Here is a 16,374-nt window from a genome sequence, read left to right on the forward strand (position 1 = left end):
AGAGCCGTGCCGACTCACGAAGACTACAAGGACCATCATGCAGCGCGACTCCCCCTTGCCAGAGTTTGCGCCTCGCCTGCTGGGACCCGTAGTCTACCTAGCTAGCCCAGGAGAACCGACTGCACCCTTCTATTGGCCATTTCACCCGTCACTTAATAGACGGGCAGCCAATCAGCATCTACGTGCGCCCCGTCATTGGGGAAAGCTGAGCAGCGATTAGAGGACGCGACTTCTCCCCGTGTCTCCTGTCGTGCTCATGACCCCGATTCATTCTCTTCGCCGGAAAGTGGCGTATCGCGACTTATCGAGACAGCCCCCCTACAGTAGCGTGACGAGAGCGCAGCGCCCCCAGTGCGCGACCGGCACAGGAGCAGCAACGGCTCCCGCCTTCCCTGCCGGCGCCCCCCTTCCCCGCTCACCTGGGCGGCTGCCGCGGCCCCCGCTCGCTGACAGACTCGCAGCATCTTCCTCCTCAAACGCCAGGCACTGTGCGTGGTAGCCGCGGGGGCAGGCGGGACTTTGCGGGAAAGTGCCGTGTGCGGTAACTCTCAGCAGGGCCGCTGCCTCCGCCCCCCTCAGCAATCACACGCACTGCGCAGACGCAACAACCGCCCCTGCCGCGCCGTTGAGGGGCGGAGCCGCTCTGGGAGGAGATGGTGACTGACGGGAGTGGACGCCCAATCAGGCCTCGGAGAATATGCAAATAAATGTCCGCCGAGCCAACTTGAGTCACGCATGCGCCATATCGCGCCCAGGCCTCAGGGTGGGGCAGTACCTGGGGTGGTAGCCAATCAGAAGTTGGGGAGCTGGGCGCTGGCAGTAGGCTGGCTGAAAGGGGAAAGTAGCTAAAGGGAAGTGCCCCATGCCAGGCCGAGCTGTCAGTGCTCCCACCTCGGAGATCACCCTCAGGTCAGGCAGGAGAGGCTTGGGGCTGAGAACTAAAAGGGTCCAGTCTCTGCTCCCCAGCTGGGCGCGAGCCTGTCTGCTGATTTCAGCCAGGGCCTGGTGCTGGGACAGTTTGTATAGTGGTGCTGGGAGCCATTGCACCGAACTGTAAACTGTATATGATGGAATCCACTTTAAGCCAGGGGGTGGGGCAGCAGCACCCTGAGTTCCAGCACCTATAATTGCAGCGTGAGCTTAGGTCCAAGTTTGTGCCAGAGACTCCTGGTAGCAGGTGCACCTATTCAGTTCCAGGAGGTGGGCGGGCACAAGCCCATAACACCTGAAGCTCCCTCTCCCAGTCTAGGGAGGAGCATCTGAACCTGGAGCTCAAATAATTTCAGGGAACAACTAATGAGAAAACAGGGCCAGGAATGAGGTCATAGGGCCACAAGCAAGGAACCAGAGCAGGACACCGAGCAGAGAGACCGGGACAGCTCCCACTGTTCCTCAAAGGTGTTTAGGGAACCAGTGGATGCTGCCCAGAGGAACTATGCCCGGACGTGTGATCAGCTGGAAGGATGGAATGAGGCCCCACAGTAGCAGAGCACCTCACCATCCAGCATCTTCCTCTTGGTTTTATAAATGGCCACTTTGGCCAATGCCAGGAGGAGGTTGACCAGGAGGTCTTGTGAGTTCGTGGGGCCACAGAGAGGAGGTGCATGAATCAGGAGGTGCAGGGAATAGTGCAGCCAAAATCTTAGGAGAAGGTTCTGGAGGAGATGGAAAAGGGGCTGCAACCTGGTGCACTTGAGATAAATGTGCGCCAGGATCTCCCTTGCACCGCAAAAAGAGCAAGTATCAGGGATGAGAGTGAACTGCGCTAAGTACATGCCTGTGCTCACAGCTCCATGAAGGAGCCGTCAGCTCATATCCCTGGCGAGCAGTGGGATCAAGGTGAAATATAGGCTGGCCTACCGGGGTTCCTCCCCCTCCACAGGTGGTAAAAGGTCCTGTCCCTTAGTGTCAGGGTGAGACATGAGGGTGAGGAAATGTGTGGAGCAGGAGCATGTACAGATGTGCCCTTGGCGCAGTTCAGAAATAAACCAGCTACAGATCGCAGAGCCGGCTCAGATTATACAGGACAGGAGCCAGGGAGTGGGGGGGAGGGCTCGCAGAGCAGGGACCCAATGAAAAGATCCACAGAGCCAGGAGTGAGGGGCGGGCGGGGAGCACCCTCTCGCAGGACCTGCTCAAGGAAAGCCCGAGAGGCAGGCAATAAGGCTGTCCTCACCTCTTGGGGTACACACCGAGGATTTGAGGAGTGGAGAGCTCCTTGCGCCAACCAAGCGCCAAAGGATCCACCCAGTCCCCCTGGTCGTAGGCCAGGAGGTCTCCAATTCCTGTGGTGCCTGCCAGGACCAGCCACTGGTGCACAGAAGGGGACCCCACCACTTGCACCCCTAGTTGGGGGTTGTGTAGCAGGGGCTCCGTGAGAAGTTCTGCCCTCTCGGCAGCCGCCACGGACCTGGTCACCAAAACCCGCTTCCAGGTCCAGAGGAGGTCCTGGTAGAAGACCGGCAGCTCAGAGAGGTCTCAAGGAAGACCCCTCAGATGAATCTAAAAGATCTGCCAATCATATGGGAGGCAGGAGTGCTCCAACAGCTATACCCCATCCCCTGGTGGGCTCAAACCACCATCCTTTTGGTTAACATGCTGACCCATTGCACCACAGAGAGACACAGGAGTGAAAAGCTTTTTGACACATCTACAAATCTGTGGTACAGTCTCAAAAGGGAAGGAGCAGCTGCACGGGTAGTTTCAGCCAGACCCATAAACACTGCTGCCATCAGTCCTGCCTGCCACGGTGTTCACTCCTGTTCTGACATTCTTACCATCCAGCTAATTGGCTCCTTGCTCCGGTCCTCTCCTCCTGCCCCTACCTCACAGTCTCATCAATTCAATCTAACCCCCATTGCTATCCCTGCTCTTTCCGATCCCGTGCTTTTCCTTTCAATTCATCCCTTCCTTCTGTCAAGCTGCACCCACTCCTGCCCTATAGTATAATCCATTATATAAAACACAGACACAGAATACAACATTGTGGAACTAACCTGTTTGCAAATCATCACAGTTTGCTCTTCTAGCAGACCCATCCTCCCCCATTGTGTCTGCCTATTTAGATTATAAACTTTTAATGCAGGAACTTATTGAGCTGGAGACTCTAGGTGTGACTGCAATAAAAATAATTAAGGGGTCCTGATCTTCACCAAAGCCTCTAGGAGCTAAATATTAATAAATATTCTGGGTCAGAATTAAGGAAGATGCTTCCTTGGAACAGATTCGGGAAACAGTGTAGTCAGCTTTTACTTATCCACATAACCTCTGGGTGAAGGTTAATGAGGATTCTTAATGGAGAAGGTGTCTCTGACTATGGGGTAGAATCTGGGTTAAGAGTTTCTGGAAAAAATATCTTAGTAATTACAGACCTGGGGACAATAAACTGTCTGTTCTTTGTAAATACTGTAATTTTTTGCAGATTCACTGTGTGTCTGGAGCTTCTCAGTGTTTCTAGCATGTGTTCTGCTTTATTTATGTCAGGATTAATTTGCCCTCTTCCCGCCTGAACCTATTAGTGAGAGGCTCTGATCACCCAGCTGAAGGGCACAAACATAAAAGATCCCAGTCTGCAATGAAAGAATCACATTTATGTTACATAATTACACTCATTTGTTAGATTTTAAAACGCTGTTGATAACTTCACTGTATATTCATATCTGATAGTATTTTGGAAGTTATAAATAGAGATATTTGAGGAAAAATAGCTGTAAACTGTTAACTTCATTGAAACACTCTGTCTCCAGATGTCCAGCTAGCAGTAGTTACCAGGTGTGCTTCATGTCATCTACACTTAGCAGGAATGCTGCATCCTTTCCTTTGGGGTAAGGTTATCCATTCCTTTGTCACCTGGAGGTTAGATTATAGCAATATGTTCTGTCTAGGGCTACACTTCAAACAATTCAGAAATTGCCACTAGATTGTAACTGCCTGCATAGGAAGGTCTTGATCCTGCAATAACAACAAGGAGTCCGGTGGCACCTTAAAGACTAACAGATTTATTTGGGCATAAGCTTTCGTGGGTAAAAAACCTCACTTAAATAAATCTGTTAGTCTTTAAGATGCCACCGGACTCCTTGTTGTTTTTGTGGATACAGACTAACACGGCTACCCTGATACTTGACATCCTGCAATACAAACTGTAGGGCAATGGACGCTATATGGGTGCAAAGGTCAGCTCATGTGGCTTTTATTACAGAAGCAGGACCTTAGTGTTGTTTTCTGCTAGGTATGCATTGTGCCTATAGGGAACAGGGCTTTTAGGAAGACCATGAAAGACAAAAATATTAAATGATCAGGAAGAGAAGAGGTAACTAAGGGATGGGTGGGATATTCTGCAGCCCTTCTCACATTATCAGATTTCCCTGGGTCCTGATGCTGCATTTCTAATGCAAGAACAGCTGTATTACTACAAATGGCCGGGTACGGAGCGTAATGTTGCAATGGCTGAAGGGAGTATGAATGTATTCAGCTTTCACGTTTGTCAGAACGCTACTGAATGTAACCAGCCCACCCGGACATCCCAACGCAGCTAAACAGGCACTGAGGTACCGGGCGCCACTGAACACCCCCAGAAGCGATGTCGCGATTGCCTGGCCAGCGAGACACTCATTGAGATGAGATGAGGGGAATGAGTATCCGAGTCAGAGCCGCCCTGCAGCTGAGCTACTGCACCGCGCTGCCCACACTGCAGCACCAGCACTGATTGGCCGGCGCTGCACCAGGGCGCGTAAACCCCTGTAACGCCCAGCTCCTCCCGCCCGCGGAGCACGCGCACTTTGGCGGGGAGGGGGCAGCCAGGGCGCGGGAAGGAAGGAAGCGCCTAGAGCCACCGTCCGGCCTCTGCCCCGCCCCCTCCCTGTGACCGCCCGTCCCGCGGGCTCCCCGTTCTAGTCCCCGCCCCCCTGCGCGGCATGTCCCTCGCTGCCTGCCGTAGGTAGTCTGCGCGGCTGGCAAGATGGCGGCAGCGGCTGTTACGCGGAGGGTGTCGGGTCAGTGTGAGAGACTCTACCGGCGGGGGGAGGCTCCCTGCCCGGGAGGAGAGCGGGGGATCGGGAGAGAAGGCGCTGGGGGGAGGGCGGGTCCTTGACCGTGGGGGACGGGGGAGCCCTGGTGGTTCTTGGCCCCATTGCAGCAGCCCCACTAGTAGGGGGAGGGGTGGTTCTGTCGGGGGCAGCACAGACCGGGAACCCTCCTATCCTTGCTTAACAATCAGCTACGCCAGTTCGCTGCCTCTAGAGGACACGGGATTTGGGTCTGGGAACCTCAGACTGAGGCTCTGCCCCAACTGCACCCAGATGGGGGGGGGGGCCCACACGTAGGGTGAGCAGGTGTCTGTTTTTCGACCTGACCGCCTGGTCGAAAAGGGATCCTGGCGGCTCTGGTCAGCACTGCTAACTGGGCCGTTGACTGTCAGGTTGGCAGTGCCGCACAGCGGAGCTGGCAGGCTCCCTGCTAGCCTCCGTGCGGTTCCCAGGTTCAGCCAGCATGTCACCCCTCTGGCTCCTAGGCATAGGGGCAGTCAGGGGGCACCGCACGCTGCCCCCACCCCAAGCACCGCCCCCACAGCTCCCATTGGCCATGGTTCCCCTCAGCCCCAGCCAGAGCCCTCATGCCCCCCTCCAGACCCCAGTCTCCAGCCCTGATCCCCCTCCTGCCCTCTGAACCTCTCAATCCCAATCCAGAGCACCCTCCTATTCCCCAAGCCCCTCATCCCTGGCCCCACCCGAGTCTGCACCCCCAGCCAGAGCCCTCACCCCCTGCCAGAGTACCCTCCTGCCCTCCGAACCCCCCAGCACAGAGCCCCCTCCTGCATCCCAAATCCCTCATCCCCAGCCCCACACTAGAGCCCACACCCCCAGCCGGAGCCCTCACCCCCTCTCGCATTCTAACCCACTGTCTCAACCCCCTCCCACACTCTGAACACCTCATTTCTGGTCCCACCTTGGAGCCCGCACCCCCAGCTGGAGCCCTCACCCCCTCCTGCACCCCAGCCCCCTGAGCCAGCCCGATGAAAATGAGCGAGTGAGTGAGGGTGGTGGAGGAGAGCAAGCAACAGAGGGAGGGGGGAATGGAGTGAGCAGGGGCGGGGCCTCAGAGAAGGGGCGGGGCAAGGGTGTTTGGTTTTGTGTGAGTAGAAAGTTGCCACCCCTACCCACACTGACCATGTGTTGGAGATGGAGGGGTGTAACTGGAAGTGGATTGCGGCAGCCCTTGTTAGTATGGTGGGCCTGTGTGGTTTGCAGAGATGACAAATCCCAGCATGCAGTACAGCTGTGTCATTCAAACTGGGATGGAGCATCCTGTGCAAGATGAAGCAGTGCATGCTGGGATTTGGTATTTTTATTGCTGCACGTCCTTGAATCGAAATGAAGCATTGCATGCTGGGACACGTCTCCATGCACCAGACTCCAGGCTCACGCACGTGACAAGCCCAACCTTTTGGCTTGTCCTCACCCTGTTTAGTGAGCCTCATAAATAGCTTTAAAAAAGGTCAGTCATCCACAAGCAACTGATGGAACATGATGTAGGTGACCTCATCTTCAAATTGGATGTGAGGGCTGTACATAACACAGTCCTCCATCCCGAAAGTTCTTGGGTCAGGATGGAGAACTGCATGTTGGAATCTCATTTATGTGGGGTGCATCTCCATATTGAAGGTGACTGTGGCTATGGCCATGAGTGTGTTTTCCCTGTGAGCCACGCTTTGGCCATTCCTGGTTTAGACAAACTGCAGCTTGTTGGTGCTGTGATTCCCTGTAACCATGGATGGTGTGCAATGCTCTGAAATGCTGGTCTGTTTTGCCAGAAGCCTAGCTAAATGATTTCTAAAACATCAAAGGGGAAACAGGGTGATCTGTGTGCTAAACACTTCAAGGAAAGTGTCAGGTTGGTCAGAAGCTGTGTATATAAAGCGTAATGGGGAAATGAATTTTGTTTCCTATTTGCAATATTTAGTTTCAGGTCATAAATGAGCAAAAAAAAGCATCAATATTAATGTCAGTCTTTTACAATTTATAAAAGAAGACTTATTTCTAGATGTCATTAGTTTGAAAATATTTATTGAAAGGTTCTTTCTTTCTTTCATAGATTCTAGGACTGGAAGGGACCTCGAGAGGTCATTGAGTCCAGTCCCCTGCCCTCATGGCAGGACCAAATTTTCTTTCTTTCTTTCTTTCTTTTTCAAGATAGTGTACATGAGAGCAACATAATATTTCCAACAGGGTCTTTGGTCAGTCAACCGTCTTTATAAAACTTTCCTTGATTTTCATTGACCGCTAGGTGGCAGATCTTCAAAAACTTTCACACCCAGAAGCTGATGATTCTGAATTTGGTGCTAGAATGAAAGTCATAGGTGATATTGAACCTACATGTTAGTGTCTGAGGAATATCTAGCTCTACATTTTCAGTCAGTGCGATTTTGATGAGTACCCTTGCCAATCCCACTGTCTGCCGTGTGCAAAGTGTCTAAACAGGAAATCTAGCAGATTTGTAATTAAGTGGTATTAATGTTTATTGAAACACAATAAAACATGGGTTCAGGTATCAGGCGGTTTCAACCCACTGCTCACTTTTCATTAACTTTTCCTGGTATTATCTATTCTCTCTCCATAGGGATTTTAAGACCTCTGAATTTTCTGGTCCCTTTGGCTTACAACAGCTCCTGCAACATCCGTCTTATTTCTGGACTCTCCATACAATGTTTCAACCGGGTGCAGGCACCGTTAGCTTCTTCTGTTATGAAACCTCTGCTGTCTGTGAGTGATCTGTCCTGTGGGTGTCCTCTCTCCATCTTTAACAGGTATGGTATGTTTTTAAAGGGTGAATGTTACATAAAACCTATTAGAAAACAAAGAGCCTGCTGTAAAATTTGCAGAATGTAATACACACTAGAGTCAGCACTAGAACTTTTCTTCATATTTCTCACCATTGCACTAGCCCAGTGCACAGTTCAGCTCAAGCAGTGGCATCGATGGATGGAATGCAGTGTGGACCACCACCAGCATTTTTGTCACCGACCTAACTCTGCTCAGAGCAGGTTGCACCAGTGCTAGAGCAATGATGGGAAACAAAGAAAAATACTAATCTACACAAGCTTATAAGGAGAGTGTTAGATTCATAGATTCTAGGACTGGAAGGGACCTCGAGAGGTCATCGAGTCCAGTCCCCTGATTTCTATCCAAATTCTATATTCTCAGCAACACTTTTGAAAAGTAGCATCTTTCTCCAATTTGGCATGGGAAGTTCTGCTGCTACTTGACACTCTTGCAAGCAGGATCAGTTTTTAAAACTCCTTCTCCCACCTGTATCATGTCAAGACCCTTCAATGAAGATGGAACATGCCTCAAACATGTACCTCAGCTCATCACAATAAGAATCCTTGTTATAAAACTGGTGTTTGTTTTATTAATTAAAATAATGAATGCCCCAAATCTCTAATGTTAAAACATGTAATTTTAACTTTTCACCTGAAATAGCTCTTGTTACACTACCCTGAGTTCTCAACTCCATTTTTAAAAGTTATGAACCAAAGAAAACTGTCCATACAGTGCTTAGCACAGTGGGGTCCAGGTCCATGACTAAGGCTCCTAAGTGCTACGATAATATAAATAATAATATTTGAAATTCACTCAGCCAGACATTTGCACTGCAATATAATAAAGATGTATATGTCAATACTCAGCCAAAGGGCCTATTGAAATGTTAGATCAGTTTGCTTTTAAATTTCCTCAGGCAAGTTGGTGTAAAGCCATTCTGGGTTTTCCAGATGGAGTCAATCAGGTGCTGCGTTCTGGGGAAAGAGCACTTCATTCTTGTTAAATTACATATTTCATCTTTTCTGTTCTGTATTTCAGTGTAACACCCTTACTGCCACATATCCTTCAGCAGCCAGTGAGGACTCTCACATATTATAGCGTGCGAAAAGGAAAGAGGAAATCTGTAAAATCTGTGGTCTATAGATTTCTCCGACTGCACTGTGGCCTTTGGTTAAGGAAAAAAGTAAGGCTTTCATTTGATTAAATATGAGATCTACCCTTACTTAAAGACAGAGTGAGCCAGCTGCCTTCCTTCCTCTAGGGGTCAGTAGTGATTTGAAAAAAAACAAAGAAAATCCAGGGTCAGAGTTGAAAGCTGACTTGCTCAGGGCATGGGGATTGTTGAGGTATGGGGGGATACTGTTGCTAGACATCCATCTATGATAAAGTGATGTAGAATTCTTTGTCTTCTGACAGGCTGGTTACAAGAAAAAATTATGGAAAAAGTCTATTCCCCAGAAAAGACGCTTGAGGGAACAAGTGTTTTGCAATAAAACACAAAGTAAACTCCTTGATAAAATGACCACTTCTTTCTGGAAGAGAAGAAACTGGTACGTTGATGATCCCTTCCAGAAGTATCATGATCGCACAAACCTTCGACTATAGAAAACCTGTCTCTTCTGTGTCTCAGTTCACACTTTTGTTTTTCCTCTTACTGCCCAATATATGTCATTGTATGTGGGCTGGGATCTTTTTATGCATTTCCAAAGACAAATAACTACAGTCTGTCGTTTTTCCACATGCAAATATACGGTCTGATTTGAATTATTGGTACAAACACCCAAAATAAACTAATTCCAGATTGTGATTGGAGAATTGAGTCATAGTTGGTTATTGTATTTCACTTCACTAAAGTGGAGGGGGGCAAGGGGAAAAAAGTGAGAAATTTTGATTCAGCTAAATATTCTGAATTTCTTGTGGTGAGATTCTGGCAATAGGGTATAAACAATGTATGTAGTTGAACATCTAAGCTAAATTTTAAGAATTGATATTAAAATGGGAATGTTTAAAGCAGTTTGAAAAATACAAATAATATAGAATGGGTATTACCAAAGCACCTAGGAGCCCCAGTCATGGACCAGGACTCCATTGAGCGAGGCACTGTACAAACACAGAACAAAAAGACAGTTGCTGTCTCAGTGTCTGCATTAAATGAATGGGGCTACCATTTTAATAACACTGCCCAGTTTGATACTGACGTAGCTTCTCCACTGGAAAACACTGAAAATTAGTGTGTTCCGAATGTTGGTCAGTGGGTAACTAAAGTGATTAAAACAAATGTTAAATTAGTTAAAATTAGAGAACTTCCCTTACAACCACTCTGAAAGTTTCTAATTTTCATTCCTTTCTTGTTAATTGTGAATAATTGCCTGCTTGTTAATTCTTTTTTAAATTCTGGCTCTACTTTACAGTACCCGATTTGGTACACACATGACCCTTTTATATGAAACAATGTATGTGATTTTAGTTTTACACTGTAGGTCAGGATGATATGTTTGCTTCTGCTTTCACTAAGGCCCAATCCCGTGCGTTCTTTAAAACTTGGCAGCCTGTAGACAGTGTGACAACAGTAGCTTCAAACTGTTCCATTCTCTTTACTGTAGCCTGTCAATCAGTTCCACTATCATTTGTTTAACAAGACAAGGCTTACTTTATAATAAAGCTGTAGTAGTCCAATGAATTCACTGGTAACATGTTTAGTAGCTGTATTTTTTCCAATTGGTAATACAGAAAGGAATTCTGAAGGACATGCAGCATTTGGTGAATACATCTATATACAGTTAGCAAGAATTAAGACAACTAAATAATGCCGTAATAAAAGTAACAACAAGTATTCTGGCCTGCCAGATACATTGAACAGACTGAAGATGCTTCTTTGTTTTCTTTTTTTTTAAAGAAAAGATTAAGACTTTATTCAAGATGTATATCAAGCATAACAAAACCAGCAAAACTCCAACCTTTGGAATACTGTTGTAATGTCCATCCTTATGAGGCTTTAAGTATACTATCTTATCACAGATCTTTTCTACTGATCATGAGAAAGAAACCTCTTTTAAGTGCACAGTTACGATCCTTAAATATGTTTGTATAAGTGTGAATTTCAAAAGTACGCATAGTGTTCTTTACAATTTCAAATACGTGCTAGGTGCAAAACAGGTACCCGAAACAAATAAACAGCAAAAGAAGACTGATTAACAAGCATTCTGTCACAAATAGATAGATATCATTACTACATGAGAACACAGTTATTTCACAGAGCACAGTCAAAGGCAGCAGGCTGTTTACATGATGCCAGGGAGCATCACGTCCCTCTAGTAAGCCTTTCCTTCTTATTTTTTAATCACGAGGTAATTTCTCCCCTTGTTGTTAGAAACAGAAGGCCCGGTTCTCCTCTTCCTTATACCAGGTTTACTCTTGTATAATTCCCTTGGCTTCTGGGCAATTACTCCTAATTTACACTAGGGTAAGTGGAGCCTTGGCTGTAGTTGGAAATAGCCCTGCTTCAACAATCATTGCAGCTGCACTGGGGCAGATAGTTACATTTAGACAAGGATGCGTAAGCGTTTGCAGTGAGTTGCTCAAAGTTTACCCCATTCATAATTAAGGTAAATCCTGTGTAAACCTGCAGGCTAATTCACTGGCCCAGGCACCAAAGAAAATTCTCTAGCCACGGGATTTCTGTCCCCTTCTCTTCAAGGCTTTAGTTTTATTTCTTCAAAATAACACATTCAACATATCATTGCCTGAGCTGGGGGCTTTTGCAGGGGCCTAACTACTCCATATGGGCTTACAGCCACCTGAGAGTCATATACACTGAGTTCTTTCCCCAGAGCTGAAGACTGAGGCTGGAGGGGGCCTTGCCCCCAATATGAGCTCTTGTTATTGATGAGAACCAGGTTATCTTCAAGCTACCTGCTCCTTGATCTTACTGCTTCAGCTGGGTGGCAACTGATTAGTCAGAGGAGGGGCTGGGGCCCCATTCCCCTTAAAGGGCCAGCTAGCATGTGATATTCTGATTAGTTCAATTGACACAAACCCAGGTTTGCCTTTGTCTACTGCTAGTGGTCAGCCCATGTGTAGCAACACCAATTGTTGAACTGAGGTTATTCCCAAGGGGAGACAATGCCTGAGAGAAGAGTCAGGACCAAAGAACATACAGCTGATGTGGATCCCAAATAAACATATGTATCTGAATGTTAAAATGACAGACCTTTAGAGGAAGCATTTGTAAACAACCTGTGTCTGTAATACACTGAATTCAAAGCAAGTGATTGTTCTATCCTGTGTACAGAACACTGTACCACTCAGTGTACATGTTTAGGCATTCACATTTCTTGTCAGTCTATACACAAATACACAGCTCAGTTGATAACACATTTTTGCCAGCGATATGAAAAGATTTTTTTTTCCAGTGAATGTCTTCGAGAGATAAGGCAACTCCCTTGTCAACAGTTTCACCTCAGCATTTAAGAAAATCGAAACAGTCAAGTTTACAGTAAAACAGCAGATCAGACATTTAATAACTTTAGTGAGGATGAATTAATACAGTGTGTATGAGAGTAGAAGTCATCAAACGTTATGCAGCTATATATTTTTATTTTTGGCATAATTTGAGTGCAAGCTTGTCAGCTTTTGTTTTGTCTTATGGCACCCTATTGCGTAGCACTGAAAATGAAGCTTGCTTGCAACAGGATTTTAATTTTAACTAACACTTCAAGCAAAGTTCCTTTTTTTTTTTTTTTAATTGTTGAAAAATCAAATTGACTCTAGAGCTGCTTAACTTAAATACATAAGCTTAGCTACTCAAAGCTTTTGCTGAGTGTGTTCTAACGACGGAATATTTTTCAACTGCCATCTAGAACACTTTTTTTTTTTAGCATATTGTCTTCACAAAACACAGTCTACTCAATGCTTAGAAGGGAAATCAGATTTTCCAATAACAGGTCCAAATATTGTGGCAATCACAAGAAATGTCTGTTTGCCCTTTCTTCCTACTAGCCAAACTGATACAAATCTTTGTGGGGAGGGGACAGCAGTAATTTTTACTTCTCAAACCATTTAAGGAAGCTTCAGAATTACCTCAAGATGAGTTAGCAAGAAGGCTGAGATTTAGAAGCCTATCCGGCAGATAATATTTAACAAAGGCCACGTTGGATATGCTTATCTCTGAGCCTGGTGCACTCTAACCAGTCATTGGCATGCTGGGCCACTTCTGTACCTGAACTAGGTTAACAATATTATTCATAATCAAGTCTGTTTATTGATCAGTTATCAATGGCAATCATGTCACATGATTCTAAAAGTTTTTCTAGTCTATGGGAGAGGGCCAAGAGCAAACACAAAGGGCCACATAATTAACTCATTTATGAATTTCACATGCTTTACATTTACAGAAGACACCAACTTTAAGCACAAATACACTTATCCTACAACTTCTTCCTCTTCTTTTGTATTTAGCATTTATATATGGATACCAATGCACCAGCCAAACTACAGAGTCTCATGGTTTAAACCAGAATCCACATACTGACAAAATTCTCTCCAAGCCACATGGAAGAGCTCAATTCCAATGTTCTTCTCTGGCTATGGGAGTGCAATTCCCACATCCACTCCAGTAAAACAAAACATCTGAAGTGAGCTCATACATGCAGATGAGGAAGGTGAATTTTGCCCTATGAAATCAATGGCTAATGTGATTCTGGTTAACATTGTAGCAGTTATTACAAACATGGCTTGCATATATTGTAGAACTGCCAGTAAAATGTTGGTCAAAAGTTATAAGATTAATTCTTTCATTTTCTACAAAATATATCACTCTTCTTCTGGCTCAGGAGTATCAAAATTAAGACTCCCCTACTTTATTTTGTGAAATCAGTTTATTTTCTTGTACATCTCTCTTTCTCATCATCTCTAAGTTGTTTTCTCTATATTTTCAGCACAATGACTGGAGTTCACATAATTTACTTGCAGAAAAAGAAATGGAGTTGCAGCTCAACTTTTGCTAATAAGTCTCAGACATTCTGTACAGTAGAAAGAATTCAAAATATCTCACGTCAGTCACAGTCTTGTTATAAGATGGAGGAAGGGTAGGGAGAAAAATCTATGGCTCCTGCAAGTCCACTTCGTTAAGGATAAAGCCATAAATAGATACATTAGTCAAAGTATCATTGAGATCTATTGAGTATTTTTTTGTTTGTTTGCATTCACAAGCTAAAACTATGCAGACACAACTAATAATTGCAAATATACAGCCTGACAGGGTTAGCTGGAGTGGTTGTATATTCTGCAAATGAAACAGGGGGACTCTGACACTGTTACCACCTGTGAGAGTGTTCTAACATGTTATGGGAAAATGCAAGTAACATGTAACTTAAGGGAAGAGAGAAAGGCCATGTCTGCAGTGCTGCACATCAAATCGCATCCATCTCACTGCTGTTTTTCTACATAATTAGCAAGTAGCTCTTTAAGGCAGAAGAGAGACATTCTGTGGATCTTGGTGCTATTGGCTCATCGCACTCACATGGTTTCAGTGGTAGAGGTCGAGGTACTTTTCTTCCTGAAGCGAGGTCTAAGGGGCCTAGGCGGTGCCTGTGGGGAATCAAGAGAAGGTTTTGTTGAAACAGTAGTAACATATTGTGTTTTACATCTTCAAAGTGATGTACAAATATTAATTTGCTCATCCTCATGATACCTCATGTAGGGAAGGTAGGTATTATCCACATTTAGAGATGAAGAAACAAAGACCAGATCCCTAATAAATCCCCATTTAAAGATTCCCTAAATAGGCAGCTGGAAATTTCCCCAATATGAGAGACTCCTTAAAGCCCTGTAGCCAGCTCAACACAATCACCCTTCTGGGCTCCTGACTTTGGAGGCATGGCTAGGAAGGAGAATGGCTAGAGCGCACTGTGCTTCAATAAACCCTACCGGTGTAATGGCCCCTAGGAAGCCATTATAAGCTAGTGCAATTTACAGAAGCCTTGAGACTGCTCTAAGTTATGCCCCTATTATCAGGAGAGCAAAAAGGTGCCAGAACGCCAATTTTGGCACTCCCGACCCCAAACACTGCTCCAGGGCACCTGAGAAATCAGTTGTCTGGGCCCCACAAAACCCAAGGCCCACTCAAAGGGGAACAATGCATGCTGTGACTTGTAGCCTTCACAGGCAGCCTCTTCATAACAAAAGACAAGGACATCTGCAATCTTTTCTCCATTTTATGCCAATTGGATGAAGCTTGTGAACTTCTGCCAAGCTGCCAACCCAGATTCCTTGTCCGGACAAAGCCTGGACACAGCTTGAAATTATTTCAAAACAGAACCATTGAAATTCTGCTGTACAGTTACATTACTGATGTGGAGTTCTTAAAAATAGACCTCTTCAGACATAATAAGTGAGCTACAAGCGGACGGTTCACTGTACGACTCACGGGCAGATCTGCCAGGAGGTCTATCACGGCTGCCTAAGTGGCAGGTGCCAGATTAACTCAAGTCCTGGGTAGCCCCACTCCCCAAGTGGGTAAACAGTCTGAGAGAGAGAGAGAAAGCACCCCGAGCAGCAAACAGACCATTATGTGGTAGTGTTAACCACTGGTGCATAGTTCACCCAACAGAGCTACAGCATGGCACAGTTATGGTTTGTGAGAGTCACACAGCAAACTAGTTAGATGAATCTTAAAGCGGTAGAAAGTGTTGCTCAGTTTAAAAATGCATTTACATCCATCATGTAGCAAACTGCCTATGCAGGAGCAGGACAGCATATTCTGACAATCCATAACATGGTAGTATTCCCGATGAGTGCATGGTAGCTGAATGAGTATAAAGTGATACAACATACAAATCACTTTTCAACGTCCTGTCAAGTAGTTAGATTTGCTCAACACATAGGGCCAAAATCTGCCCTGGTTTAAGGGAGAACAGATATCATTGGCTTCACTGTAAATTGTGCCCGCTTACACCAGGCCTAAGTAGTGTGGACCATCATCACGCAGCTTAACCTGGCATCTATGACCCACTCCCATTCTCTACCAGATAGTACCCCAAATCTGCCTTTGGCCCCAATCCTAAAAGCCTTACACCAGAAAAACTCCAAATGAAATTAAGAGAAGTTTGGCCCGAGTATGGTCTGCAGGCTTGAGCCTCTGGCAGTTTGTTGCATGGCTAGCAAATCTAGCTATCTGTGGTATTTACATGGCCTCCATTACCATAGTATCTGAGCACCTCACAATCTTTAATGCATTTCTCCTCGCAACACCCGACAGCTAGGGCAGTGCTATTATCCCCATTCTACAGCTGGGGAACTGAGGCACAGAAGGACTAACGCCCAGATCCCCAAAGGTACTTAGGCAGCTAGCTTCCACTGATTTCCATTTGAAATCTTTGGGGATCTGGGCCTATATGACTTGCCTAAAGTCATAGAGGTAATTATGGCAGAGCAGATTTGGAAAGCCCCCAACCACTGGGGCCCACCCTTCCTTTTTACTTCGGGAATAGTCAGGAGATAATTTCTAAATATTTCTCAAGTCCTCTTGTCTTTCCATTAGTTTGCAGTTACCCACAAC

The 16,374-nt window shown here is 46.0% G+C and overlaps 3 protein-coding genes across 7 annotated transcripts in view; 1 reads left to right on the plus strand and 2 right to left on the minus strand.

Annotated features, from left to right (window-relative positions):
* IMMT (inner membrane mitochondrial protein) overlaps positions 1–569 on the minus strand; it is a 34,576-nt gene extending 34,007 nt beyond the window's left edge. For 3 of the 4 annotated variants that reach the window (XM_024212689.3, XM_024212688.3, XM_024212687.3), the window contains exon 1: positions 420–546. In XM_024212689.3, coding sequence (XP_024068457.2) covers positions 420–464 — 45 coding nt within the window. In that variant the 5' untranslated portion in view covers positions 465–546. Of the gene's footprint in view, positions 1–419 lie in introns of all 4 variants that reach the window. The other variant, XM_024212691.3, reaches the window with a different exon arrangement.
* Positions 570–4,904: 4,335 nt separating this feature from the next.
* On the plus strand, positions 4,905–9,632 carry MRPL35 (mitochondrial ribosomal protein L35). The gene is made up of 4 exons (XM_024212685.2): positions 4,905–4,991; positions 7,615–7,801; positions 8,856–9,000; positions 9,234–9,632. Exons 1-4 carry the CDS (start codon positions 4,958–4,960, stop codon positions 9,420–9,422), a joined length of 555 nt encoding a protein of 184 aa, XP_024068453.2. The 5' UTR covers positions 4,905–4,957; the 3' UTR covers positions 9,423–9,632.
* A 1,896-nt stretch (positions 9,633–11,528) lies between these two features.
* The window catches only part of REEP1 (receptor accessory protein 1), a 96,534-nt gene continuing 91,688 nt past the window's right edge, over positions 11,529–16,374 (minus strand). For both annotated transcript variants that reach the window (XM_024212683.3, XM_024212679.3), the window contains one exon: positions 11,529–14,405. In XM_024212683.3, coding sequence (XP_024068451.2) covers positions 14,395–14,405 — 11 coding nt within the window. In that variant the 3' untranslated portion in view covers positions 11,529–14,394. The remainder of the gene's footprint in view (positions 14,406–16,374) is intronic.

This window comes from Terrapene carolina, unplaced genomic scaffold (genome assembly GCF_002925995.2).
Source record: "Terrapene carolina triunguis isolate 2854851 unplaced genomic scaffold, T_m_triunguis-2.0 Scaffold66, whole genome shotgun sequence".
NCBI classification, from domain to species: Eukaryota; Metazoa; Chordata; order Testudines; family Emydidae; genus Terrapene; species Terrapene triunguis.

Coding starts and splice junctions, on each gene's coding strand:
- MRPL35 (XM_024212685.2), top strand. CDS start 4,958: ATGGCGGCAGCGGCTGTTACGCGGAGGGTGTCGG. Junction 7,802..8,855: donor CCTCTCTCCATCTTTAACAG/GTATGGTATGTT, acceptor TCTGTATTTCAG/TGTAACACCCTTACTGCCAC. Junction 9,001..9,233: donor GCCTTTGGTTAAGGAAAAAA/GTAAGGCTTTCA, acceptor GTCTTCTGACAG/GCTGGTTACAAGAAAAAATT.